This window comes from Prunus mume, linkage group LG5 (genome assembly GCF_029339155.1).
Source record: "Prunus mume cultivar Tortuosa linkage group LG5, ASM2933915v1, whole genome shotgun sequence".
Taxonomy (NCBI): Eukaryota; Viridiplantae; Streptophyta; class Magnoliopsida; order Rosales; family Rosaceae; genus Prunus; species Prunus mume.
Genome location: NC_142702.1, coordinates 25408652 through 25435917, shown reverse-complemented (window position 1 = coordinate 25435917; position 27266 = coordinate 25408652). Strand labels below are relative to the sequence as shown.

Below are 27266 nucleotides of genomic sequence, written 5' to 3'. Positions count from 1 at the left end.
TTTTTTTTTTTCATTTTTCCATATATTATGTGTGGATGACCCACTAACTTCTGTTTTAGAGAGTCCGTGAAGTGGATGGATTAATTTTAGGGAGTTTCACTAAAACACCCAAAATATGGAAATTATAAAAAAAACCCAACACCCAAAACACTTTATAAACACACCCAAAATCCATCATTACACACACTCAAAACCCATTTATAAACACACCCAAAAAATATACAATTGTTGATTTTGGGTGTGTTTCTATCTTTAAATAGTGTTTGAGTTTTTTTATAAATACATGTCTAGATTGGGTTTATTTATAAATTTGTATTAATTTTACTTGGACAAGGTGGACTAATTTTTGCTAGAATGTGCAAGCTTTTCTAAAACTTAGCACTAAATTTTGTGTTTTCAAAATCTTGCAGTGGCCTGCATATTCACTGGCGGATCTAGTAAGGCAGCTGCAGCTCTCCTGCTGCAACATTTAAGTAAATGTCTTTGTCCTTTTACTTTTATTTATTTTTATATTACTCCATTTACTTAAGTTTACAATGTAAATAAGGAAGTAGGATTCAAATAAAAATACTAGAAAATCAAATTCCCACCAAATCAAAATATGAAAATTCGGTTTTAGTGCAAAATCGATAAGATGGCTCATTAAGATATATACTTCAAACTAAAATCCCATAAAATCAAGTTTTCTTATTTGATGTGTAAGGAATAAAAGCGAAAATGACACATTACATTTTGTTATATTTACAAGTCCTTAATGTTAATTGGTATGTCGTAGTGATCGATAATTTTGTTATATTTATAAGTCCTTAATGTTAATTAAGTGAGATCCCATTTTATTATGTCACAATAAATATATAACTTTACTTTTTATAATATGTTTTGACAAATTATTAACATTAAAAAGTCATCATGCATTCTTCTCGTATGAAAATGTTGGAGAAAAGTTGCATTTTGATGAGTCCATAATAACTTTTTTGGTGTATCATTCACAACTCTCTATTTCTTAAACCCCTCATGATACCTGTGTGTGAGTTTTTTCCCGCTCCCCCTTCCAAACTTCGGCAACAAAACCAAATTAAGTTGTGGTTATTATTCACTTCAAAATAAAATAGAATTATTAATTGTTTCTAGAACACTAATTATATGCGCATGTGAAGTAGCATTTCCTTTTATATAAAGGCCTGCAAATGGTTATCGTAAACATGACGATTCATTCATAAACTTATAATAAATTGGATTTCGATTTGCGAGAGAGAGAGAGAGAGAGAGAGAGGATTGACTTCATAAAAATACATACCGTATAGATCCATAAAGCTCGTTAAAATATATACCCAACCGTAGACCATGCAAAATCTGATAATAATATATTTGCATGGGGAAGAAGACTCATTCATGTAAATGAATTTGAACTCATTTTTTCAAGGTTGAAAACAAGACCTAAATGACAATCTCCTACTTTGACCTCCCGAATTTCAACCTGGTCAACCATAATGTTTTTATTTTTATTTTTAAACTCTCCCTCAAATAACAACATAAGAATAAGGTTTGTTTTCTGCAGTCACAGACTCAAACCATGCAAATTACTCCAACTTGACTATCAGATTGGACGCTGAACAATTGTCCACATGTCATCACGTACTTGCTTTGAGGATTGTTAATATTTTGCACACCGAAAGACAGGAGGCTGACTTGGTTTTATTTATTTATTTAATTTTCAGGAGAATAAAAACAGAAAAAAACATAACATGTAGAGATTTCAGGATAACAACAGTTATAGGACTTTATTTAGTCGTGCTAATATTTACTTTATTATCTTATATGAAGTAAATTATTTAAAATTAATATAGGATTAATTAAGAATTAACATCAAGGACGGTCCGAGAATCACCAACCAAACAAGAACTACTTGCAGTTGCAAAGGAAATTAATTAAAAGTAATATATATAAGATGATGATGCTGTCAATTTGCAGTTCGACAGGTACATTTGTATGGGGTATGAACATTGGTCAACCCCATAGTAGGAAGAGGTCAAACTTAAGCTTCGATGAGCCTAGGCACTGGAAGACAAAGTACATTAGGAGAGGTTTGTTTATCTGTATTCTTGACTTGCATATAATTCTTGGTTTTTATGAGTTCTTTTAATCTTACTATGGAGAACGAGAGAAATTTATATATGTTACGCAGTGTATAACTTTTACGTTAACGTTTGAGAGAAACTTACATATCACGCGGTGTATACCTTTGACGTTAACGTTCGAGAGAAACTTACATATCACGCAGTGCATACCTTTTACATTAACGTTCTCTCTTTTCATATTGATCAGCCTTGGCTTATTCATGATCTACTAATTAAGATGGGTTTATAGTATTTTGTTTATACACACTTATAACATTTCATTTTCAAAAGTACCAGCTAAAGCAGATAAATTAAACCAAGTACTAAAGTAGCAAATCTGACCTCCTTTGCTTACCAGCCGAGACTTCCAAAGTTGTATAACTAGCCAGTTTTCTCTAGCTGTTATATCCAAATTAGAACTGGCTTCTGAGACTCGTTCACGTGACAGACTACGGAAGCAAACATATATGATCTGGATTGATTTCTCACAAATGCCAAAAACAGAGCAATGACCAAAATTTAAACCCCATATTCATTTCAGTAAGTGACCCAAAATTGTCAACCTCTCACTGTATATCCCTCATTTTGCAGTTCCCTCTTAGGTGTGACAGTCTGTTGTTGCATAATATCATGAAGTGAATTAGTAACATTACGTACGGTGGTGCAATCACACGGAACTAATCGAATCTTTGGTAGCTAAAAAGAAAAATGATAAACTTAAAACTGTGTATGATGCAGAGTTTGGAACAGAACAGAAACCGAGTCAACATGTACTCATTTATCTAACTTTCCATCATCTTGTTTGTACATATACGATTAAGCTTTGACTATGGCAGCGTGATTAAATTTATAAATAAACAATCCTAGACATGTATTTATAAAAAAACAATATTTAAACATAGAAACACACCCAAAATTAACCCCAAAGTCAACTTTTTGGGTATGTTTATAAATGGGTTTTGAGTGTGTGTAATTATGGGTTTTGGGTGTGTTTATATGTTTAAATAGTGCTTGGGTTTTTTTATAATTTCAACCCCCATTTTGGGTGTTTTAGTGAAACTCCCTTAAATTTATACAAATCAATTGGTGGAAAAAAACCAGTCATTTTCGAGGCATATTATTAATAGAAATCAAGTCAAGTCAAGTGATAGCGAAAGCAAACAGATAACTTGGAAGCTAGAGAGAGAGAGAGAGAGTGAGAGAGCCGCCCCATGGCATTATATAATTTAAGGTTCTGAGTCATCTGGACGTTTCATATTCCTTTCATGATCATGCAGTTTCTTACCAATTATATATAACCTTGTCTTCCCAACGTTTTCTCTTTAAGGATAAGAACCGGTGTTACACTCTAAAGTAAGCCTAAGCTCATACCTCCACTGCAGAATATATACCTCCACCTTTGGACAAATTCTCATCTCATTGTTCTTGGCTCTTTCACTGGCAAACCCTTCTTAGTTTAGAGTTTTTGAGATCAGAGGTGAGAATTCAGTCGGTTCTGAATCATGTTTTCAGAGTAATCTTGGGCTCCAAATCTTGCCATTTCAGTTTTGACTTGTGTGTTTCTTAATCCAGTTTGATATTTAAAGTTTTTGGTTTTTTTGGGGTTAATTAGTTTCTTTGAATCAATGCTTTATTGGGTAACTTTTTCTTGGTACTGGGTTTTTATTTTCATTCTTTCGATCGTGCTTGGTGCTGGATTTTTAGTTTGATTAAGAATTTTAATGAAACTCCAAGGCCACATTTTCTGTGTGCATGCATGATTGTGCTTCCAATTAAACAACAGTTTTGACAACTTCGGTTTTTAGTTTTTTTGGCTTTTTTTTTTTGTGTTTTCATTTTCTGCGTTCAGAAGTTGATAGGATCACTTTGGCAAGATAAGGCTTTTCTGATCTCTGCGTGCAAACATCAACAGAAGGGCTATCTGTCTCTGCAGAAGTGGATCTGTTGGGCTCAATGAGAAACGCTCTTCTTCCATCTGTACCCTCCCATCTTTACAACTTTGGTAATGATCATTACAATTTACAAATCTTAATTAGCATAGATTGATATTGTTTAATTTGACCACAAGGGCATTTGGGCTCTGCAGAAACTTGTATATGATGAAGATGGTTCTACGTAACTATCCAGTGATTGTTTTGTGTCTTCAGGAAACAATATTGATGTTCAGATGTCAAATTGGGATGCTCAAATGAACATGAACAGAAAACTGTAAGTAGTCTTTTCCCTTTTCAAAATTTTATCCCAATTTTTTTTTAATGGAAAACATATGAACCTCCCTATTTTCGGAAATTATACCAATCTTTAAAATGATCAGGGATTATTTTTCCATAGTTTCTATATATTTCAAATGTACAAATAAGTTTGAAAAAGTAATTGTATGCATCAATATTCCATACTAGTGTAGTGATTTAATATGTTATCGCTTTTCTTAATAGGAAAGGTCTTTAAAAAAAAAAATCTCGGGACTGATAATCGTCCCTCCAGCAGTAGAAAATGTTTTAGAATTCACCTCTCTTGGTAAGCTTAGCTGTGATTTACTGATTTATCTTCTCTTCAATACTTCACGACAGTATCAAAACCATTATTGGGATCATTTAAAGTAATTGTACAATCACAGTTTATCCAAATGCTGCCTCTACTAAATAAGTTAATTAGGCCCCCAACCCCACTTACAATAATGCAACCTTCTCTTCTGCTTTCTTTCTTTCAAGAAAAAAAAAGTAAAAAATGAAGTTAATTGGTCATGGCAAATATGGCAGTGGGTTTTGCATGGGGTCCAAGGCATTCGAAAGTGACAACCAAAATAGCAGAGCTGGAGATGACTTTTCTCTTCCTCTTCCGCTGCAGTCATCATCCCTCCTTGCTTATCAACCAGGTTTGGTTTATTTCCCTATCCATATGTTTCTATTTGAGGAACAACTTTTCTAATTTGGCCTAATTTAATTTGTTTTCCCCAGTTTTGCTTGTCCTTGCCACCTACCCTCATCAAACATTTTGTAATTTAGTAAACTCTAATAATTGACTAGCAAGAAATCTGGGTTTAATGAATTACCTTCTTTGATTGCAGCTTATCCATCTGGTGCATTCAGATACCATGATGGTGTTTCCCAGCAGCCAGTCTTCCTGGACAAGAAGATTTCAGCTCCCCAATTTGAAGCAGTATGTTGATCTTCTTTAGTTGGTAGCTAAGATTTTAATAAAAAACTAGCAAGACTTCCCAATTCACTTCAAATACCAAGTGATTTACTTCACGTGATTTTTTGTTGTTGATATGCGTGTCACAATAGATTTCACACAAATCAACAGTTGACAACTGTATACTTATGAATGTTTAAGTTAAAATACGAAAAGTAAATTATCGGTAACAAGACAATCATTCATCTTATATTGTTCGATTATCAATTTGGACCACACATTTGTACAATAATACAACTGAGGTGATAACAAATCCTAGAACTAAGTTTATTCTGGTTTTTTCTTTTTGTTCCCTTGAAGGATTTCCAGGCCACACAAAATGCAAGGAAACGTCCAATTGAGGTTGATGAGCTTGGTGGTCTGGTTGGGGACAAGACAACTCTAAACGAATGGAACCAAAATAAGAGAAGCAAGGTGACAAATTCTCAACAACAATGGCATCAACAGTTCCAAGAAACTTCAATGCAACAACAAAACAATAAGGTCTGTTAAATAAATAAAAAAACAAAATTAATTTAAAATTAATTTATCTCTTCATTTAAGTTATTATGGCCTTGTTGTTGAGCTTTTGCTGCTTTTGCCAGAAGTTGCATGCGCCTGTGAGAAGAAGCCAAAAGCTCAGTGACAAGATCACAGCTCTTCAAAAACTGGTTTCCCCCTATGGCAAGGTTAGCAGTTTGCAGATAATTACAAAAGTTTATATCTAGATTTCTAATTATAGAAAAAATATTGTATTTTCTGCAAATTAATTACATTAGGCTTCTGAACTCATTGCAGACTGACACTGCCTCAGTTCTTCATGAGGCTTCCATTTATATCATGCTACTTCAAGAACAAATTCAGGTTTATATAGACCTAACAATATCTTCACTTCTTTATGCTGCATATAAATTTTAGTGCTAATTTGTTTCTTGGGTTTTGTTTTTGTTTTTAATTTTTTTTTAGCAGAATCTGCTAAGGATGTTTAGTAGTTCATACAAGAATGCTGCAGTTCTTCACATACAGGTAGGCAAGCACTTAAATTTGTGCGTGGAATGGGGATATCACTGTTTTGCTATCCTGGCTAATCACAATATTCCACGCGTGATAACTTTTTCACTCATCATACTATTTTGCACAAGTTTTTCTACCCTCTAACCCCGAATTTTTTTCCTTACAAATTATATTGGGAATTGTGAACAGGAATGTGGGAGCCGGCAGATGCTCGACCTCAGAAGCAAAGGCCTTTGTTTGGTTCCTGTATCTGTTACTCAGAAAGTGACCATGGAAGAGGGTGTTGATCGTGCTTCTACATCAAGAAAAATTGTCATAGCTAATAACTTGTACTGATCTATAAACACCAGCCCAACTATTTTGAACTATAGAATTTTAATCCCTTCCTTCTTGGAGTTGATTTGAAGAGGGAATTGAGAGAATATTAATCTTGAACCAAAGAGAGGTCCTTTTGCCCCACTTTGTTACTTAATTATAACAAAAGGTGATGTATTGAGTAGCTTCGGTTTTATGGGCAAGTCCTAATATTACATCATTTCATACTCCTTTTATTCGATATCAAAGAGAATAAGAACAATAAGAACAAAGCTTGAATGTTAAGATGAAAAGATGTACAAGTGATTCTTTAACAAAAAGATTGGCTATTTTGATCAAACACGAGATGAAAAGATGTACAAGTAATTCTTTAACAAAAAGCAAGTCAATCGTAACTTTTGAGTGACTCAGTGTCATAAATTAAAATGAGACTCTTTTTCTTTTGTAATATAAACACAATTTAACCAAATAAGTAAAAAAAAATTATGCAGGTACTCTCCTTTTGACTTAAATATAGTTTCATCAAAGTCATGTGTTTAAGTTTAATTTCCGACTTCTCAATATCGTTTGTATAAAAAAAAAATAATTATTATTATTAAAAAAAAAAAAAAAAACATGCATGGAATGTTGGACCAGGTATTTTGGGCCAAATCCATGAGGGCAAACGAAGTCGTAGCAGCCCCCAAGTAACCCACATTAGACGTAAAGGGACATGCCATCCCTCGCATTGCACGCTATTCAACAACGTAAAACACGTGTCCTCGTATGGTTGGATCACCGCCCATTCTTAACTCTGCCGCGGTGATATTAGCAGGAGCTACCGAACGAAAAGGCCTTCCATATTTTCAAGGCGCGACTCGCCGCCCTCTCCCCACCGTTAGGCCTATCCATCTCTCTCTCTCTCTCTCTCTCGGAGCCCTAGATTTTCTCGCCATTTCTCTCTACCTCGACATTTTCTCGGGAAAATGGTGAGCACTTCCTCTACTTCAGTCTTCTCTCTATAGGGTTTCGCATGCTAGTGTTATTATTTCAAATTTTTGTTTGCTTAACGATTCTCTTTAGTATAATCTCTGCGATTTTGGTGTTCGATCTTTGGATTTTTGATTGCTTGATTGGGAAAAATTCGTGAAATTCGTCTGTGGTGGAGTATAAGTTTCGTCAGATAGCGTGTTAGTTTTCAATTCAGTCGTGATATTCAATCGTGTGATTCGAATTACTTGATCATGATTGATTCATGAGTTTTCTACAATTTTTGAGCCTCTCGTTATTGTGTTCATGCTTAATTGCAGTGCCAGTGTGCATTTTGATTTTGATTGATTCACATATAGTATGATTAGTGCAATGGCTAAAAATACTCAGCCTATGATTTTATTTCCTGGCTATGTTCAGGATTTTCCTTCATATGGATTTTTTCTTTTCTTTTCTTTTGCTTGGGAGTAGTGGTGCTTAATTTTTTCAAGGGTAAGTATATCAGTATGCCTTTGATTCATCATTCATTTTACTTTTGTTAATTAATAGTTTTGAATTATGATATGCTTGAAGACACTCATGAGCAGCCTTTGTAGTTTGAATTATGAAGTGAGAGTTGATAAGCCGAGGGGAAGAAAAGCAGTGTGTGTTTTGTTTTAGGATATTTGGGATTTTGATTGGTGCCAAACTTTCGGGTGCATATGTAACAGTTATGCTTGGAGAAACTTTTGGGTCTAATTATAGGAATTTCTAGTGATGCTTTGTTGGTGTTTGATGCAATTCGGTATCGAATAAATTTCTCCAGGCAAACGCAGCGTCTGGGATGGCTGTGCATGATGAATGCAAGCTAAAGTTTTTAGAATTGAAGGCAAAAAGAACTTACCGCTTCATAGTTTACAAGATAGAGGAGAAGCAAAAGCAGGTTATAGTGGAAAAGGTGGGTGAACCAGCTGATAGCTACGAGGATTTCTCTGCAAGCCTCCCTGCTGATGAATGCCGATATGCTGTCTATGACTTTGATTATGTGACTGAGGAGAACTGCCAGAAGAGCCGGATTATTTTCATTGCTTGGTAATAATTAGACTTTTAGAGTTTGACTCTGATTGTAATTATTCTTTTATCTTCCTTTTGATCGGCACACTCATTCTAAGATCTATGTATGAAGGTCCCCTGACACATCGAAGGTGAGAAGCAAAATGATCTATGCTAGTTCGAAGGACAGGTTTAAGAGAGAGTTGGACGGTATTCAGGTAGAGTTGCAAGCCACCGATCCAACCGAAATGGGCCTTGATGTTATTAGAAGCCGGGCGACTTGAATGCCGAGCATCAGCTCTGCAACTGGAGGGGGTCATCTCTATACTATATGGTTTTTATGTGTCCTGTTTATAGTCTGTGGACTTGAGTTTGGTTTACTATTGTATTGCATTGCCTTTGAGAATGTGATTTGTAATTCGTGGATTATTGGTTACCTCATTCTGGTGTGGATATAACTTCTTGCCCAGCTTGCATATATAAATATATATTTTTTCTGTTGCCAATAACATCGATCGTTTTTTGCATGACAAAAGAAACAAAGCAAACCCTTCAATTATGTTTTTTAAAAACCCATGTGAAGGAGAAACATGCCGCGAGGTTCCAATTTGAGCGAGAGATTCATTCAGCCAAAATTATATTTAGAACTATAGTTTCTACAAAAGTAAGTTCCCCAAAAGATTATAAGATTTCCAATTTCAACCAGGTAAGACTGAAGCAAGGTTCTTCTCTCCAGACAAGTAAAGAGCAAGCTTCTCTCTCAGGAGAGAGGCAGTATTGTCAGCAGATTCACAAGTGTGTTGCCGGTAACCAGGATCATGATGATGAGACAAGGGCATTTCATCTTGCACCTCATCCTCCAAATCAATAACTATATTGTGCAGAATACAGCAAACCAGAATAATCCTTGGCAACTTGTTCTTATCAGGCGTCCACATTACCCCTTGAATTATCTTCCACATCTCCTTCAGCCTCACCAACGCCCTGCGCGCCACCATCTGCGTCGCAGAGAGCCGCTTGTTAAACTCGCACTGATAGTTTGAGAGCTCCCTCCCCTTGTAAGGAGTGAGAAGCCATTGCAAGAGAGGAAAACCAGAATCTCCAACTATGTATTCTCTTACTTCTGTTCCTTCTGAAAGCACCAACTTCTTCCCGTTTAAACAACTTCTTTCTTCACACAGCTTGAAAAAACCTGAACTCCGAAGGACTAGCTCATCACTCAAACTTCCTGGCCATCCTGTAATAATGTTACGGAACCTCATATCTGGGTCAACGATTGCCTGCAAGATCATGCTGCATTTTTCTTCGCAATCGAGCCAGACATCATCTGGTGAGCCCGGTGTAGGGTGGGTCATCAGGATGTGTGTGATGTCAATTGCACCACAACAATTTGGAAGGCCGCGGATTTTCTCAAACTTGGACTTTATCTCCTCCATTTCACCAAGCTTTGTAGGCCAACAAAGATGGTGCAGCCCTCTTTCTTCCATTGCTTCCACAAACCTCCAGGTAATGTGAGAAACGGTTGATCGGTTTATCCCAAATGAGTCACCGATGCTCACTAAGGACTCACCAGAGCTAAGCCTCCTAAGAGCGACAGCAACTTGGTCATTTAGAGACAACTGCTTTCCATTTGAATAGCTGAAGTTTGAGCTGCTAGTCATCATATCTTCCTTTACAAGTGAACAGATGTAACTGAATGTCTTTCTCGAAACTTTGAGGACAGATTCAAATTTCATTCTATCTTCTGATTTTGATGATAAAGGGCCTAGAAAGTAGAGAACAAAAATATAATCATTTATCAATGTGAGTTTTCAGAACCTCTATGTCAATTCCCATAGCAGAACCAAAAGATTAGAAACCTTTGTAGAAGAGGATAAAATTCATTTAATCGCAAGAGTTAGAGTTTTGATATAGTCCAAATTGTAGTCGACTCGAACACAAGCAAAGTCGAAAAAGAAGATGGTGCAAATTTAAGTTCCTCACACAACAACATAACCAAAAGTCATTTCACATAGCAAGACTTTTGAAAAAAGTTATTTGCTAAACTATTCCTTACTAATAATTACTTTGTTAAGCAAATGTTTGAAAGCTAATCTTTCAGGGCTTTAGGTATTTGGTATAATCACATCGCTAAAACCTTATGCCTTTCTGCTGTACAACTAGCAGGTACGACTCAAACTTATTCTGGGAAAATTTTCGTTCTTAACAATAAGACTGCACAAACCAAAATCATTGAATGCATGATAAAATGAGCATATTTGTAAACACTAAAAGGACACCAAATGAAAAAGGCAGATAACGCCACTGTACTTATTCTCGTTTGCTTACTTTGTTTTCAGTCTTCGTTTGCTTACTGTTTCCTTTTCTTCTTAAATTTTTACAAACCACCACAATTGATTGTTTTTTACTTCTACCAAAGAAAATTAGTTTGCTAGATTCCCATCATCTTTTTTAATGATTATGCTACCTACTCTATCCAGATAAGCATACTGATACTCTCATTTTGGACTAAACAAGCAGCTTTTTAGTTCTGTGAACTACTCTCCCACCTGATCAGGCCAAGGAATGATACAGCTTCCCACAATGGATCCGACAGAACAGCATATAAGAGATAAATGCTCTGCAGGAAAGCTATCTCATTTGTAATTGGAAAGACTCAATTGAGAAGTCTGCATATTTTGATTTCTTAAGAAAAGTACAGAAAAGTGCAATAAGTTCACTTTTTTCATTAAAGAACAGCACTTTGTATTGTTTTAAACAAAGAAATTAGAACAATCCAAACCTAGAGGATATCTTTGTCAACAGAATTTGAAATTTATAGATTCACTTAACATACAAGAAGATAAAGAGCACAGTTTTTATCAACATCTCATCAGAATAAATACTCTTCAACTAACAAATGAGACTTCTGAACCTAATTTTGTCATCTCAGGACACAACGAAAACAAAACATAGGTGCCTGATTGTTCTTTGTTTGCCTACAAATGTTTTCCAAATCAGTTCTCTCACTTCGTTTCAATTTTTTGCAGCACTGATTTTGGCCAGTCCAATCCCAATAAGGCTTAGAATCAAGAATCCAGGACAGCTACTTTTTCAATTATAGTGACCCCTCATCCAAACATATATTGTTCTTAGGAAATAGCAAAACACTAAGCAAAAGCCATTGAACGCCAATGCCAAGAGATACCCATAACTATATGTTGGGTAACTAAGTAAGCAGTGGTCAAGCATACAAACAGGCTTTCCAGAATCTAATCAAGAATACAGGGCATATTCACGATGATGAACCTGAATTGATAGTATCAAGATAATATACAAGAAGGCTGAAGAGAAGAAAATGCATATACTATGAATGTATACCGCAATCTTATCTCAAGAAAAACATACATCATACGTTACTACAATCTAACAATCTAATAATTGAGAACTAGATGTAGCCTGTTTTGGAATTTCAGCACATACTTAGACCAAATTTCTCTTATGAACACTAACAGGATTGCCTGCTAATAGAGACATTAAAAATCAACAAAACAACAATAACATAACCAGCAAAGAAAGTCTTGATCGTTTTCAGAATTATAAATCAGGAAACTGCTAACAAAGTTCTTAATTTGCATCATTTTATTTCAAGGAAATAATACATATAAAAACTCAATCTTATAGTTAACAACAGAATTGAGTATTGACCTATGTCATTAGATTTCACTGATACAAGGGAAACCTAAATTGGTGTCTTCAATTATCACCACACTAGGCATGCTGTGCTCTGTCTGAGCAATATCGATGAGGTAGGAGAAACTAGAGCGCGATAAATCAAATCAACAGAAGCTAAGAACTGTTAGATTGTAATAATATATACCAGAAATCCATTTGCAGAAGTTAATCCTTTATGCACAATCACAACAAACATACATGCATTATAAAATCAATCCAATTCTTCAAAACTGCATTGGACCCAAGTCCTAATATATCATCAAATACTCATAAACAACAAACCAGATATACCCACTGAGAGCCAAACCAATGCATATATTTACAGTCAACCCAATAAAACAAATTAACCAACAACCCAAGTAAAAGATAATGCGAAACACAAAGCACTTGGGGAATATTTGTACCAGTAATTCTCTGAGAGAAGTCGTCCCACCAATCGACGGGCTGGGGTTGAGAACTCAGTGAAGCAGCTGCAGCTAACACATTCTGGTCAACCTTCTTCTCTGCCTTCTTCCTCCTCTTCATCCCTCTAACGGGTCCCATTTCAAAACTTTGAAGGAAACAAACTCGGGCAAGTCAAGGCTCAAGTGTCAACCAAGAAAATTAAAGAATCTCATACAATTCAGAGGGAGACGGAGAAAACCCATTAATCAAAAACCTCCAATTTGAAGACAACGGAAGAAACAGAGATGCTGAGCAAAAGGAACATGATGCATAAATGTTATATATGTGGAAGAAGATGGTTTGGCTTAAAGGGTGGGGTTAGAAGATGAAGGTTTGTAACTTTGTATATATATACATACATATATGCGATGCGCGATATATAAATATAGGTGCTATTTTTTGTTGGATTTCAAAGCATGCAATGCCAGTGTTAATAAGTTGAAGAAAAATACGTGAAGGAGAAGGTTGAGAGGTGTAGAGGGAGCCAAACAAGTTGTGATTGCAAGTGACCCGCGTTGGTATTTTTGTTCAGGGCAAGACAATGAATATTAAGTTCTGGACATGACGGACTTCCTACCTCTTTCTTTCGCTCTGTTTGTCTATTTATTATATCATATCTCTTTTTCAACAACCCAAAAAATATTAATTCTTTTTTAGTTTAATGATAGTTTTCATCTCTAAGTTTACAAGAGGTTCATGTTCGAAACTACAATCTCTCGTTTTTTTGTGTGTCAACATCGGAAAGATGGAGGAGTTTTCTTACGCATACTGTTAATATTTCACGGGATTTCGAACTTGAGATCATTGATCTATAATTCAAGAGACTTTACACTCCCGTAAACGATATTCCCATCTCTAGTTGATTAAAAAAAAAGTTTCTTCTACAAAGCATCAATCACTCACTACCAACTGTTATTTATTTACTTATTTTTGTGCCGTAAATAAAAAAATTATGAGTTTGCATGATACTCATATATTATTGTAAACAAAAAATATGGAAGTATTTTACCAGCAATGTATTTTGGTGAAATTGAAGTAGAAAAATTCATCCAATGGTAGCCAAAAAATATGGTGTGCTTGTAAGTAAGGAAATGGGACGTTTGTTGTCATTAATTGATGAAGGGATGATGGGTGACCCAGCTCCCAAATCTGTCTTTTTTGTTTTTCCTTGCAATTTTACTTTTGAACCAGTTCCAAGCTTTTCTCCACCTCATCTTTAACAGCTTCTAATTTGATTTTTTTTTTCCAATAAAAAAACTGAAGACCGTAATTTATACTTCATTACATTTATATGTGACCAAATTATATCCTTCCCATAAAAACTCTCGACTTTTAGTTAAATCCTCTTCAATTTCTGATGTTTAGCTAAATTCTGAGTTATTTTTCTTCATTCAAATGAAGGGTAGATGAATTCATTTTATGTAAAATTTAAACATACATTCCAGGTAGGGTTCGAAAATTGAGGGTTCAATCTATTTTTTCCCCCCAAATAATAAGAATTACAGACTGAAAGAAAATATAAAGTGAACTATCGTCTCAGCTCATAGTGGTTAAGGATCCATGATGGTTTGGGAGCTCATTAGACATATCATAAGTTTTGGAACGCATCACACACCGGTGTTCTTAAACTTTTTCTGATCTTATTTCTAAATAAAAAATTAAAAAATTCTGATCTTATTTAGAGAAAAAAAGAAGAAGCCTTTTTTGTCACAAAGCGGCGACATGGAACTGCGTTAAAATGTGTGTAGTACATGGCCCCACAAGGCTTTGTATATCTGACAGTACTTGGGCCTATAAATGTTCTAACGTACTAGGTTGGGTTGGCTCAGGTTCAGTTAGGCCCATCTTCGAATAAAACCATAGTCTGCTAACTCCAGGAAAAAATCATTTTATGTCTTTTCAATAACATATAAAAAGTGTTAAGACAGGTTTAGCTTAGTTTGGCTGTACATGCTATATATACTTTCCCCCAACAGTGAGAAGAATACCAATTCAGTTTTCACATACTTACAAAAAGCAAAAGAGAAAACAATTCATCGTCCCTTTTTGTTTTTGTTTTTAAATTTTATAAATACAATCAATATACACACACAGGCACACACTAACCCTATCAAGGTACTACAAAGGTTCGAACTTGATACCACTGGTCTGCAAGTCAATACCCTTTTCCATTAGACTAGACATTGGCAACACTTCTTCATTCTATTTGACATGGTGAGTTTGATGAGAAGGATAATATGTTTTTCCAACATATAGTTAACAGGAAAACGTAGGACACTGTACATGCTTGCATTGTTATCAGCAGATTGCTTCTTTGGAAAAACTGAAGATATTTTCACCTCTTCTCTTAATCTTACCACTGATGGCACTCAACCCACCTTTATCAGCTCCTGTACATGTAGTTGTAGCTACTGGTATCGAATTGGTACTAGTCATTAAAGCTACTGGTATCAATCAGTACTTGTAGTTGTATCTATGGATATTGAACGGGTACTTGAAAACGTTGCTGAAATTGGACAAGCGGATAAGAGATGTCCCTTTTCACCACACCGGTAGCATGTCCTTCTCTTAATCTTACCACTGATGGCACTCAACCCACCATTATCAGCTTCTGTACCTGTAGTTGTAGCTACTGGTATCGAATTGGTCCTTGTACTTGTAGCTACTGGTATTGAATCAGTACTTGTAGTTGTAGCTATGGATATTGAATGGGTACTTGAAAACGTAGTTGCTGAAATTGGACAAGCGGACAAGAGATGTCCCTTTTCACCACACCGGTAGCATGTCCTCCTCTTAATCTTACCACTGACGGCACTCAACCCACCATTATCAGCTCCTGTACTTGTAGTTGTAGCTACTGGTATCGAATTGGTCCTTGTACTTGCAGCTACTGGTATCGAATTGGTACTTCTTGTTGTAGCTACTGGTATCGAATCAGTACTTGTAGTTGTAGCTATGGATATTGAATGGGTACTTGAAAATGTAGTTGCTGAAATTGGACAAGCGGACAAGAGATGTCCCTTTTCACCACACCGGTAGCATGTCCTTCTCTTAATCTTACCACTGACAGCACTCAACCCACCATTATCAGCTCCTGTACTTGTAGTTGTAGCTACTGGTATCGAATTGGTCCTTGTAGTTGCAGCTACTGGTATCGAATTGGTCCTTGTAACTGTAGCTACTGGTATCGAATTGGTACTTCTTGTTGTAGCTACTGGTATCGAATCAGTACTTGTAATTGTAGCTATGGATATTGAATGCGTACTTGAAAACATAGTTGCTGAAATTGGACAGACAGACAAGAGATGTCCCTTTTCACCACACCGGTAGCATGTCCTCCTCTTAATCTTACCACTGACAGAACTCAACTCAGTATTATCAGCTCCTGTATCTGTAGTTGTAGTTACTGGTATCAAATTGGCACCTGTGGTTGGGGCTACTGATATTGAAAGGGTACTCGAAGTCATAGGTGCAGATTTTGAAGGGGTCCCCACTCTTTTCAGAGGTACTGCACAGCTTATCTTGACAGGTCTTCCACATACAACCTTCTGATCTAACTTCAATGCCAGCGTCAGCGAGAGACTATCAGAGAAATTCACGTGAGCATAACCTCGGAATTCCACTGTTTCCTCATCCATACCAAAATGTATAGATGATATCTTGCAATCTGAGAAAAGTTTCTTCAGATCATCCTTAGTAATATCCAATGACAAATTTTCAACATAGATTCTATTGTACCCCTCCACAATTTGTGGGGCAAAATCAGACACTTTATTGGCTCGAGTTGCCTTGTAAGGCTGGATTTTCAGAAATAGTTCACCCCTGAGACAAAAGAAGTTCCAATAGAATCACGAGAGAATTGGCCAATTCTACAACAAATTGAGTAGTCAAAGAAAACCAAACTCACATTTCAGCTCCATCAAGAGCCAAGGCTCGTTTAGCGGCAGCTTCTGTCTGTAGAAACATTAGAATGTTGGGACGAGAAATGATAAACAATCTTGTATTCAGCATGAACTTATATTTTCTAATAATCGTAAAACAAAAGATTAGCATAAATTGATTCATTATTTATGCAGATCAGCTACTTAGTGGCATCACTAAGAATACAACTAACTGACTTGTAAGATTTGTTCAAAAACATATTGACGAGTCATATCCAAAGTCAAGGAGCCAGGATAATTTGGCAGCTCACTGCTACTAGACTATGCTTGTAAGATTTGTGAAGAGAATTTCAATTCTAAGTTACATTAGCAAGGACTTAAATACACAGCTTTCTAATTGTACCTAACTTAAATGCAGAAAATAATATATACAAAATTTCTTACCTTGAAGCTAATAATAGCAATTCCTCTAAACTTCCCACTCTCAGGAAACCTCAGACAATCAACTTCAGTTATTGTGCCACAGCCTTCAAAGTAACTTCGAATATCGTCCTCAGTCGAGTAATAAGGAATGCCTCCCACAAAAACCTTTGTAGGAACATCCCCATTCGCTTGTCTAAACAAAATGACAGAACACAGACAGAATGAGGCACAAAATACAGAACATATATTCACATGGAAAGCATTTACCTTCCATTCAATCTATATTGCCTCCCATACCTTACAAAATCAACCAATCTTCTACTAAACACTAGTGGTTCGAGTGTTGAGGTAAAATATAGAACAGAGAAACTGAACTTACCAAAACAACAAATTAAACAATATCATAATCAAAACAAAGTTTACCCAAAAAAAAAAAAAAAAACATACACACACACACACAAATTCAAATTGAGCACAAAGGCTACTATCTAAAATTACCTATCACTGTTGTTACCCGTCTCTTTGACACTTCGCTCCTCAGTCCCAAGCTCACCATCCTTCTTCTCTTCCTCATTCTTTGCCTCCTTTCTCTTCTTCTTCTTATTCTTTTTCTTTGGCTTTTTAGCCTCCTCCTTCACAACCTCATTTTCCTCTGAACTCAAAGATCCATTTTCTTCCTCCTTATCTCTCTTCCTCTTCTTCTTCTTTTTCTTCTCCTCCTCCTCCTCATCCCCCAAATCCTCTGACCCAACTTCCCTCTTATCTTCCTCGCCCTTGTTTTCCTCAAAATTACCACCACTGACACTCCCACTCACCGCCTCTGAACCTCGCAAAGCAAGGAACTTTCTACGTTTCTCTCGCTTGGACAATCTGGGTTTGTGAGTTGCATAGTCCAGAAGCACTTTCAGCGACTGGGGCTTTGAATTCGGGTCTGGGATTTCCAGAGAGGTATGAAGCGGATGTGCAACGGAGCCGGTTCCCATGTTAGAGGGTGCAGCAAGATCGGTGGGCGTCGGTGTTGTGAGACGGTGAGGCGAGTTGGTTGTGTAGTCCAGCGGCACATGTGAGTTCCAAAATTGGGGGATTGGAGAATTGATGAGATGGGTGGTTGGGTAACTGGAAGAGGCCGGATGTTCATACTGAGAAACGTTGGTTTGGGGGTTCCAATAGTACACCACCCCAAGGTTACCGTCGAACATGCCAGTCCATGGCGGTGGGAGTGTAGGATCGGAAAAATAGACGAGTGGAAGATAGTGAGGCAGCGTCGCCGGTGGGTAACCATGCTGTTCCCATGGTCGGAACGGCTCTGATACCAATTATTAGGTACCCAAGAAACACAAAAGGAAATTTCCGAAAAAGAAAGCGGCAGAAAAGGAAATAAAGCTTTCTTCATTCATGTCCCAAAATGGAAAAAAACTTACAATTTTTGAGGTACGGTATGTTACGTTTCAAAAACAATTTTTAAATTTTATAGATATCAAAGCAAATTCCGAAAGTTTATATCAACCTCTTTTCATTTCTAACAAGATATTGTTCAGGCTACTTACCTGTATTTGATAAATAGGGTTGAGATAAAGTCATGACATAGGTTAATGGCATCATTTTCGCTATAGCCATGGAACATTGAGTGATACAGTAAATAAGTTTTTATTTTATTTAGAAAGCGTTGACGCATCTTTCCCTTATCTTTCCTTGACCTTGATTTTCAGGGGACGATGTATTATAAAAAGTGAATTCAAATCAAAGATTAGAGAGCTTACAAGTTTGTGCAAAGTCAACAACTCAACCTCATAAGAAGCTTAACCATATTCAACTTTTTGGCATTATTGTATAGACTCAAAATTGGGTCTGAGATTTTCATTTCAGTTCATGTTTATAAATTTGTCAATCCATCAAATGCTAACAACACATGCATAAAGATCTTGAAATCCAATGCAAAAACATTATATCTAATATTATTATGGTTCTTTCAAGTTCAACTAATGTGAACTTATACCAAATGGGATTTGTGGCAATTAGCCAAATAGAGATATGATGAAGGAAAAGACAGATGATTTGTTTGGAAATTTCCCAAATGAGATTATCTGCTGCATTGTTTCTTTTCTCCCTTCAGAATCTGCATTAGAAACCAGTTTGCTTTCAAGAACACAATGTATAGCCGCGCGGCTATACTTTTAAGAAAAGATATTATATTCATAGTATAGCCGCGCGGATATACTGTTAAAATATTCTATTTATAGAGTACAGCCGCGGCGATGCTATTTAAATATTATATTTTAGAGTATAGCCGAACGGCTAGACCTTTAAAATATTCTATTTTGTAGTATAGCCGCTGGGCTATACTTTAGCCGCCCGGCTGTACTCTTAAAATATTCTATTTTGGCGGTATAGCCGAACGGCTATACTATTTAGATGCTGCTGCTGCCGTGGTTGCTGGATTTCTATCTCATTATTGACAAACTTGATCTGAATATATCTCCTCTTGGCCACCATTGCAGCCAACAATAAACTCCACTTGGAGTTGGAGCTTTTCCCCGGAGACAGAGAAGCGCGACTGGAGGTTCATCAAAGGCATTTTGGTTGACTCTCATTACACAATTATACTCTGGTAATGATGTGCAGAATGATCCTAAAAGCTACTGCATGGCAAGCACAGCTCCGTCGTCGAAGGAAGTGAAAAGCCATACAATATTGCCTCATCTGAAAGTAATTAAGTTGGAGGGATTTGCAAATCAAGAGAATGAGACATCTTTGGCAGAGCATATAAGAGATTTAGTTACAGTGGAATGGAGCCACTAATCCTAACAGCATCAAATTGGAATGGCTTAATGAGCTGTATACAGAACATTGCTCACATTGGTCTAAAGATTTACTATAATTTGCTTCTTAGACCAACCCAAATTCCCATACATATTTTGAAATTTGTGGTTCTTAACATATTTTCATCTTTTAAACATGTTTTTTTTTCTTTTCAATCTGCCACACCCCCATATTTTTATTTTCCCACTATTCAAGTAAATGATAGCAGATCAATTTCAAGCAGAAGATTACAAAACAAACAAGGCATTTCAAATGATTTGGAAAGACAAACCAACTAGCTGAGCTCTACTGTCCTCTTACAACATAAAACCAAAGCAAAACACTCAACCTACAACAAAAGTACATGAAAACACTTCATCGTTCCTTTTGACATGGAGAGTTTAAGCAAGAATCAAAATTTGCTTTATCAACAAGAAAGAAACATCTCAGTTCTACAAATCTTTGCCTCAAACTAAGCTGCAATCTGTGGCTTTTCAGCCTATTCGAAAAAATAATAGTTTGATGAGAAGGATAATATGTTTTTCCTACATATAGTTAACAGGAAAACTTAGGACACTGTCTGCATGCTTGCATTGTTATCAGCAGATTGCTTCTTTGGACAAGCTGAAGAAATATGACCCTTTTCACCACACTCGTAGCACGTCCTTCTCTTAATCTTACCACTGATGGCACTCAACCCACCATTATCAGCTCCTGTAGTTGTAGCTACTGGTAACGAATTGGTACTTGTAGTTGTAGCTACTGGTATTGAATTGGTACTTGTAGTTGTAGCTACTGGTATCAAATCAGTACTTAAAGTTGTAGCTATGGATATGGAATGGGTACTTGAAAACGTAGTTGCTGTGATTGGACAAGCGGATGAGAGATGTCCCTTTTCACCACACTGGTAGCACGTCCTTCTCTTAATCTTACCACTGACGGCACCCAACCCAATATCATCAGCCCCTGTATCTGTAGTTGAAGCTACTGGTATCGAATCGGCACTTGTAGTTGTAGTTACAGCAATTGAATGGGTACTTGAAAACGTAGTTGCTGCCATTGGACAAGCGGATGAGAGATGTCCCTTTTCACCACACTGGTAGCATGTCCTCCTCTTTATCTTACCACTGACAGTACTCAACTCAGTATTATCAGCTCCTGTATCTGTAGTTGTAGCTACTGGTATCGAATTGGCTCCTGTGGTTGGGGCTACTGATATTGAATGGGTACTTGAATTTGTAGGTGCAGAATTTGAAGGGGTCCCTGCTCTTTTCAGAGGTACTGCACAGCTTATCTTGACAGGTCTTCCACATACAACCTTCTGATCTAACTTCAATGCCAGCGTCAGTGAGAGACTATCAGAGAAATTCACGTGAGCATAACCTCGGAATTCCCCTGTTTCCTTATCCATACCAAAATGTATAGATGATATCTTGCAATCTGAAAAAAGTTTCTTCAGATCATCCTCAGTAATATCCCATGACAAATTTCCAACATAGATTCTATTGTACCCCTCCACAATTTGTGGGGAAAAATCAGATACTTTATTGGCTCGAGTTGCCTTGTAAGGCTGGATTTTCAGAAATAGTTCACCCCTGAGACAATAAGAAGTTCCATTAGAATCACGTGAGAATGGGCCAATTCTACAACAAATTGAATAACCAATGAGAACCAAACTCACATTTCAGCTCCATCAAGAGCCAAGGCTCGTTTAGCGGCAGCTTCTGTCTGTAGAAACATTAGAATGTTGAGATGAGAAACGATAAACAATCTTGTATTCAGCATGAACTTATATTTTCTAATAATCGAAAAACAAAAGATTAGCATAAATTGATTCAGAGGTTGTGTGATGCTATTATTTCTACCACAGATTAGGCCATATAACTCTACCATTCTGGAACCTTATTTAACTGAATTTAGGCAGATCAGCTACTTAGTGTCATCACTAAGAATACAACTAACTGACTTGTAAGATTTGTTCAAAAACATATTGACGAGTCATATCCAAAGTGGAGGAGCCAGGAGAATTTGGCAGCTCACCATCACCACCACAAGACTTTGCTTGTAAGATTTGTGAAGAGAATTTCAATTCTAAGTTACATTAGCAAGGACTTAAATACACAGTTTTCTTATTTTGCCCAAATTAAATGCAGAAAATAATTTACAAAATTTCTTACCTTGAAGCTAATAATAGCAATTCCTCTAAACTTCCCACTGTCAGGAAACCTCAGACAATCAACTTCAGTTATTGTGCCACAGCTTTCAAAGTAACTTCGAATATCGTCCTCGGTCGAGTAATAAGGAATGCCTCCAACATAAACTTTTGTAGGAACATCCCCATTCGTTTGCCTAAACAAAATGACAGAACACATCCAGAATGAGGCAAAAACTATAGAACACATTTTCACATAGAAAGCAGATATCTTCCGATCAATCTATATTGCCTCCCATACAAAATCAACTGATCTTCTACTAAACACTTTCTAAACACTAGTGGTTCAAGTGTTGAGGTAAAATATAGGAACAGAGAAACTGAACTTACCAAAACAAAAAAATTAAACTAAAAATTCTAATTAAACAATATCCTAATAAAAACAAAGTTGACCAAAAAAAAAGCACAAATTCAATTTGAGCACAAGGGTTATCGTCTAAAATTACCTATCACTGTTATGATTTGCCTCTTTGACACTTTTCTCCTCCTTCCCAAGCTCACCATCCTTTTTCTCTTCCTCATTCTTTGCCTCCTTCTTTCTCTTCTTATTCTTCTTCTTCTTATTCTTTTTCTTTGGCTTTTTAGCCTCCTCCTTCACAACCTCATTTTCCTCTAAATTCAAAACTCCATTTTTTTCCTCCTCATCTCTCTTCCTCTTCTTCTTTTTCTTCTCCTCCTTCTTCTCATCCCCCAAATCCTCTGATTCCACTTCCCCTTTATCTTCCTCGCCCTTGTTTTCCTCAAAATTGCCACCAGTGCCACTCCCACTCACCGGCTCTGAACCTCGCAAAGCAAGGAGCTTTCTACGTTTCTCTCGCTTGGACAATCTGGGTTTCTGGGTTGCAGAGTCCAGGAGCACTTTCAGCGACTGGGGCTCCGAATTCGGGTCTGGGTTTTCTGACCCATCAGTTTGCGGCTCGGTTTTAGCTACCGATTCTACTAAGGATTGAGCTAGTGTTTCTCTTAGCTTTTGCTTCAGCCTTCTGTTTGACAAAACCATCTCTGCACTCTTTCGAAGTGATGGCTTTTACTGAAGAACTCTCTGAAGAGAATGAGAACGCAAGGGCCAAAGCCGCCAAAGCCTAAGGTTTTGGCCTGAGGTTTTAGTTCGTAGGGAAAACGGAGGCAAGCGTAGTCGATTGAACGACGTCGTACAGGTGCATGCTTAGAGATTTATTTTGGGCCGAAGCCAATGGTGGATTCGGTGCTTGGACCTGGGCTTGACATTTTTAGACAAAAATGCGGGAGCCCTTCTAATAAATAGTATAGCCGCTCGGCTATGTTCTGGGTTTTTTCTAGTAAAGACAGTATAGCCGGCCGGCTATTAAAAAAAAAAAGTATAGCCGGCTATACGACTATGGGTGCGGCGCAAGGCGGCCATAAATAGTATAGCCGGACGGCTATACTGGGATTTATTTTATAATAAAAGTAGTATAGCCGCCCGGCTATACTCTTTTGACACGTGGCCAAGCAGTGTTAGAGTTAGAACCCAGGCGGTCTCCCTTTTTTTAAAATAAATCGTAGAGCCGCACGGCTTTACCTAGTGTTTTTAAAAAAATAAAAGGTTTTTAGTAGACATAAAAAAAAATTCACTTTTGCCGCACAGCTAGAGTCGGGATAAAATTTTTTTCCCAAAAAAAGTATAGCCACAGAACTGCGGTTTTGTTTTTTAATAAATAGTATAGCCGAGCGGCTATACGCTTTACATACGACTTCATTTTCCCTGTCAAATTTTAAAAAATTTATATATATTTTTCCCCAATTTTTGTTTATCGATAATGATAGTTTATAGCCTTATGCATTACTATTAGGCCATTATCCGAGCCTCTATTGTCTCCTTTTGAGTTTTTACTTTTCCAGAGCTATTACTTGTATAAAGAATTTAGCATTTTCATGTACGTATATATTTTTCATGTTTAATACACTCGTTTTTTACAAAATTTTCAATTATACACATAATTTTAGCATATTATTGAATACCAATAATATATATTAAAAAGAATTCGAGTCTGGGTTTTCTGACCTATCAGTTTGCTTGTCTATTTTAGCTACCGATTATACTACGGATTGAGCTAGTGTTTCTCTTGGCTTTTGCTTCAGCCTTTTGTTTGACAAAACCATCTCTGCACTCTTTCGAAGTGATGGCTTTTACTGAAGAAACTCTCCAAAGAGAATGAGAAGGCAAGGGCCAAAGCCGCTAAAGCCTTTTGGCCTGAGGTTTTGGTTAAGTAGGGAAAACGGAGGGAAGCGTAGTCGATTGAACGACGTCGTACTGTTGCACGGTGATTTATTTTGGGCGAAACCAATGGTGGATTCAGAGTGGTGGTTCGGTGCGTGGGCCTGGGCTTGACATTTTGAGCCTGGGAATGCGGAAATCATTTTATAGTGAGGACCTTATTCTAAGGCTCTTAGATGAAGCTCTATCTCTTAACTTTTAAGAAATAGAGTCTTAGATAAGCCTTCTTCGTGAAAATTATTCTCTTATTTTTGTTAGGCAAGCTACAAATTTCCAATGTTCGTTATTGGTTGTTTCCTTTCAAGCAAACCACAAACACAAATAATAGAGTATAATTGTTGGGAATTTACAAGTCCCATTAAGTTTGTTGCAATTTCAACCCTTCTCTTAGTTCCAAAACTTTAAAAAATAATAGATATTATACAATTATGTGGTTTTATGTTATGTTATGATGTGCAGAATGATCCTAAAAGCTACTGCATGGCAAGCACAACTCTTATTATTATTATTTTTTATTCTGGGTCAAAGTTAGAAAGGGAGAAGTCAAAAGCCATAAAATATTGGCTCATCTGAAAGTAGTGAAGTTAGAAGAAGGATTTACAAATCAAGAGAATGAGAAAGGATGCGTAAGAAGGGATCTAGTTACAGTGGAGCCACTCATCACAGCAGCGTCAAGTGATAATTGCTTAGGGAGAGGCCAAAGAGTTTGAGCAAAACATGGAAAGGATGCAAAACAAGTGTTCCCTAGTGTTTTTGGAAGAAGCAAAATATATTAATGAGTTGTGTACAAAACTTCTTCACATGGGTGGGTCTAAAGATTTACTATAATTCCCATAGATGTTTTGAAATTTGTGGTTCTGAACATAGTTTCATCTTTTAAACATGCTTTTCATCAATCGGCCACCACAACCCATGTTTTTGTTTTCCCAGTGTAAAAGTAGATGATACCAGATCAATTTGAAGCAGAAGTTTATAAAACAAACAATGCATTTCCAAAGATTTGAAAAGACAAACCAACTAGCTGAGTTCTACTCTCCTCACCAAAACAAAACACTAGTAAAAGTAAAACCTACAACAAAAGTACATGAAACATGACTTGATCATTCAGTTCCCATGAGCCCCTTCAGTTGAACAAACATTTGCATCCTTAAATCTTTAACCAAGCAAGGACAACTGTCTAAAAATCATTATTGGGTAGTGGTTCGTGCCCCCATCACCAATGAAGATGTTGTCATAGACAAGAGCTGCAATGGCAGCACCAATCAATGGGCCAGCCCAATAGACCCAGTGGTGAGACCATGACCAGCTGACCACAGCAGGGCCAAACGACACTGCTGGGTTCATGGATGCACCATCAAACGCACCGCCAGCCAAAATGTTGGCACCAACAATCAAACCAATTGCGATAGGTGCAACAATGCCTACATTGCCCTTCTTTGGATCAACTGCTGTGGCATACACTGTGTAAACCAAGCCGAAGGTCATCACAATCTCAAACACTAGAGCATTCCATACTGACACACCAGACGACAGAGAGAATGCTGCCGTTTCCTGCAGGGGTTAAATGAATAATCAAAACGTCAAGTTAGGGACACGTAAAATCAATAAATTATCTTGGACAATGCTACCATGGTCATTGATGTAGATGTGCTAGCATCACGTGTTCGCGCTCATGTTGACCAACAAGTTACTTACCCATCCACCGGTGGCAAACTTGAGCAGCAAGCAAGCAACAACTGATCCAAGCAACTGTGCAATCCAATACAAAATGCCTCTCAACAGAGTTATGTTGCCACCAATGAAAGCGCCAAATGTGACAGCAGGGTTCACATGACCCCCGGAAATGTTTGCACCCACAGAGACCGCAACAAAAAGTGCAAAAGCGTGTGCCAGTGATGCAGCTACAAGCCCAGACGGTGTGGTTGATCCGTTGTCAGTTAGCTTGTCTGCCAAAATTAATCAACTTCCCTTGATTAGCCGATTGAATTAGAAAGCAAAAAAAAAGTTAGATAATCACATACTTTGAAAAAGGCATGTATCAAGCTAACATTTATCTCTCTCACGTATCACACAAGTAAAGAAAGCATAAACCAATCCATGTTGATGTGAAAAGTGACCACGAACGGCAACGTTGAACAATCAAGTCGTCAAGAAATGAATGAACAATGTGTATCATGGCAAGAGTAACAACAATTTTGTAGACAAATATATTGAAATTGTGAAATTGATGGGTCTTACTGAAAGCCATGCCAGAGCCTTCCCCAGCAAAAACAAAGATGAGCGTAGAGAAAAACTCAGCAAAGGCAGCCCTTATGGCATCAGGGTGGCTTGCCTCTCCTGGCGTCCCAACTGCAATTTTATTGATTGGCATTTTCTTCAAATTCCTCTTTCAAATCCTTTTTGTTTCTCTGTGTAGCTCTTAGCTTCCACTGTCGACTGCTTTGCTTTACAAGCATAGGATTTGCCCTATAAATACCTGAAACAACGGCTATGGAACGGGTCTAGCCGGTCAGCGGTAAAAAAAGATTAAGTAAATCTGTAGGGCCAGTGAGCGACGAGAGTGGTGTGGGTTCTTCTCGATGCCACATGTCGGTCGCTTTACAGCTCATGAATGCGACGCGTCGTTCGCCCTGGTACGGCTCTCCCACGTTTGTGGTGGTGATGAAATTTCATTACGGCTGAATCGGCAAAAAGAGTAGCCCGAGGAGATTTAGGATCGCCGTCCAAGTGACGTGGCGGGCCCCGCTTGATGATTGTGTAGTGGTTATGCGCGCGAGCGAGAAATGGCCGGCGAGTTTTTGGAGTGGGACGAACCGACGTTTGACTATTCAAAACGAGTGTCGTTTTCGTAGCGCGGCGGTGGGTCCCTGCAGGAAAACTTGCGTCGTCATGGTCCCACAACGACCGAATTGTTTCAATCGGTGATGTGTCGTTTG

General features: G+C 37.3%; 6 protein-coding genes across 12 annotated transcripts; 2 read left to right on the top strand and 4 right to left on the bottom strand.

The window, feature by feature from the left end:
- Positions 1-3356: 3356 nt before the first annotated feature.
- Positions 3357-6847, top strand: LOC103332693 (transcription factor bHLH111-like). Of its 7 annotated transcripts, none has more exons than XM_016794403.2 (10): positions 3358-3594; positions 3967-4119; positions 4265-4325; positions 4877-4992; positions 5185-5276; positions 5613-5795; positions 5900-5980; positions 6090-6155; positions 6258-6317; positions 6495-6847. In XM_016794403.2, the coding sequence occupies exons 2-10, from the start codon at positions 4071-4073 to the stop codon at positions 6639-6641; spliced, it is 855 nt and encodes a 284-aa protein (XP_016649889.2). In that variant the 5' UTR covers positions 3358-3594; positions 3967-4070; the 3' UTR covers positions 6642-6847. The 7 variants fall into 7 exon arrangements, with proteins under 7 accessions (XP_088908957.1, XP_016649889.2, XP_088908958.1 ...); XM_016794400.2 differs by having other exon boundaries at positions 3364-3594; positions 4030-4119; positions 5897-5980; XM_016794399.2 differs by having other exon boundaries at positions 3364-3594; positions 5897-5980.
- Positions 6848-7424: 577 nt separating this feature from the next.
- Positions 7425-9130, top strand: LOC107881181 (actin-depolymerizing factor 2). Its single transcript, XM_016794336.2, has 3 exons — positions 7425-7588; positions 8395-8660; positions 8755-9130. Exons 1-3 carry the CDS (start codon positions 7586-7588, stop codon positions 8903-8905), a joined length of 420 nt encoding a protein of 139 aa, XP_016649822.2. The 5' UTR covers positions 7425-7585; the 3' UTR covers positions 8906-9130.
- A 111-nt stretch (positions 9131-9241) lies between these two features.
- On the bottom strand, positions 9242-13334 carry LOC103332607 (PIF / Ping-Pong family of plant transposase). Its single transcript, XM_008235354.2, has 2 exons — positions 12740-13334; positions 9242-10386 (listed from the first exon to the last, which is right to left on the bottom strand). The coding sequence occupies exons 1-2, from the start codon at positions 12876-12878 to the stop codon at positions 9320-9322; spliced, it is 1206 nt and encodes a 401-aa protein (XP_008233576.2). The 5' UTR covers positions 12879-13334; the 3' UTR covers positions 9242-9319.
- A 1374-nt stretch (positions 13335-14708) lies between these two features.
- LOC103332692 (phragmoplastin interacting protein 1-like) lies at positions 14709-18461 on the bottom strand. The gene is made up of 4 exons (XM_089053348.1): positions 17582-18461; positions 17105-17276; positions 16687-16733; positions 14709-16601 (listed from the first exon to the last, which is right to left on the bottom strand). Exons 1-4 carry the CDS (start codon positions 18280-18282, stop codon positions 15230-15232), a joined length of 2292 nt encoding a protein of 763 aa, XP_088909474.1. The 5' UTR covers positions 18283-18461; the 3' UTR covers positions 14709-15229.
- A 1748-nt stretch (positions 18462-20209) lies between these two features.
- On the bottom strand, positions 20210-23195 carry LOC103332606 (phragmoplastin interacting protein 1-like). Its single transcript, XM_008235353.3, has 4 exons — positions 22541-23195; positions 22060-22231; positions 21564-21610; positions 20210-21477 (listed from the first exon to the last, which is right to left on the bottom strand). The coding sequence occupies exons 1-4, from the start codon at positions 23092-23094 to the stop codon at positions 20451-20453; spliced, it is 1800 nt and encodes a 599-aa protein (XP_008233575.2). The 5' UTR covers positions 23095-23195; the 3' UTR covers positions 20210-20450.
- A 2091-nt stretch (positions 23196-25286) lies between these two features.
- On the bottom strand, positions 25287-26783 carry LOC103332605 (aquaporin TIP1-3). Its single transcript, XM_008235352.3, is given in 4 exon segments — positions 25287-25540; positions 25543-25881; positions 26026-26276; positions 26569-26783. Coding segments are annotated over 4 exon segments (756 nt in total). The 5' UTR covers positions 26702-26783; the 3' UTR covers positions 25287-25507.
- Positions 26784-27266: the final 483 nt, after the last annotated feature.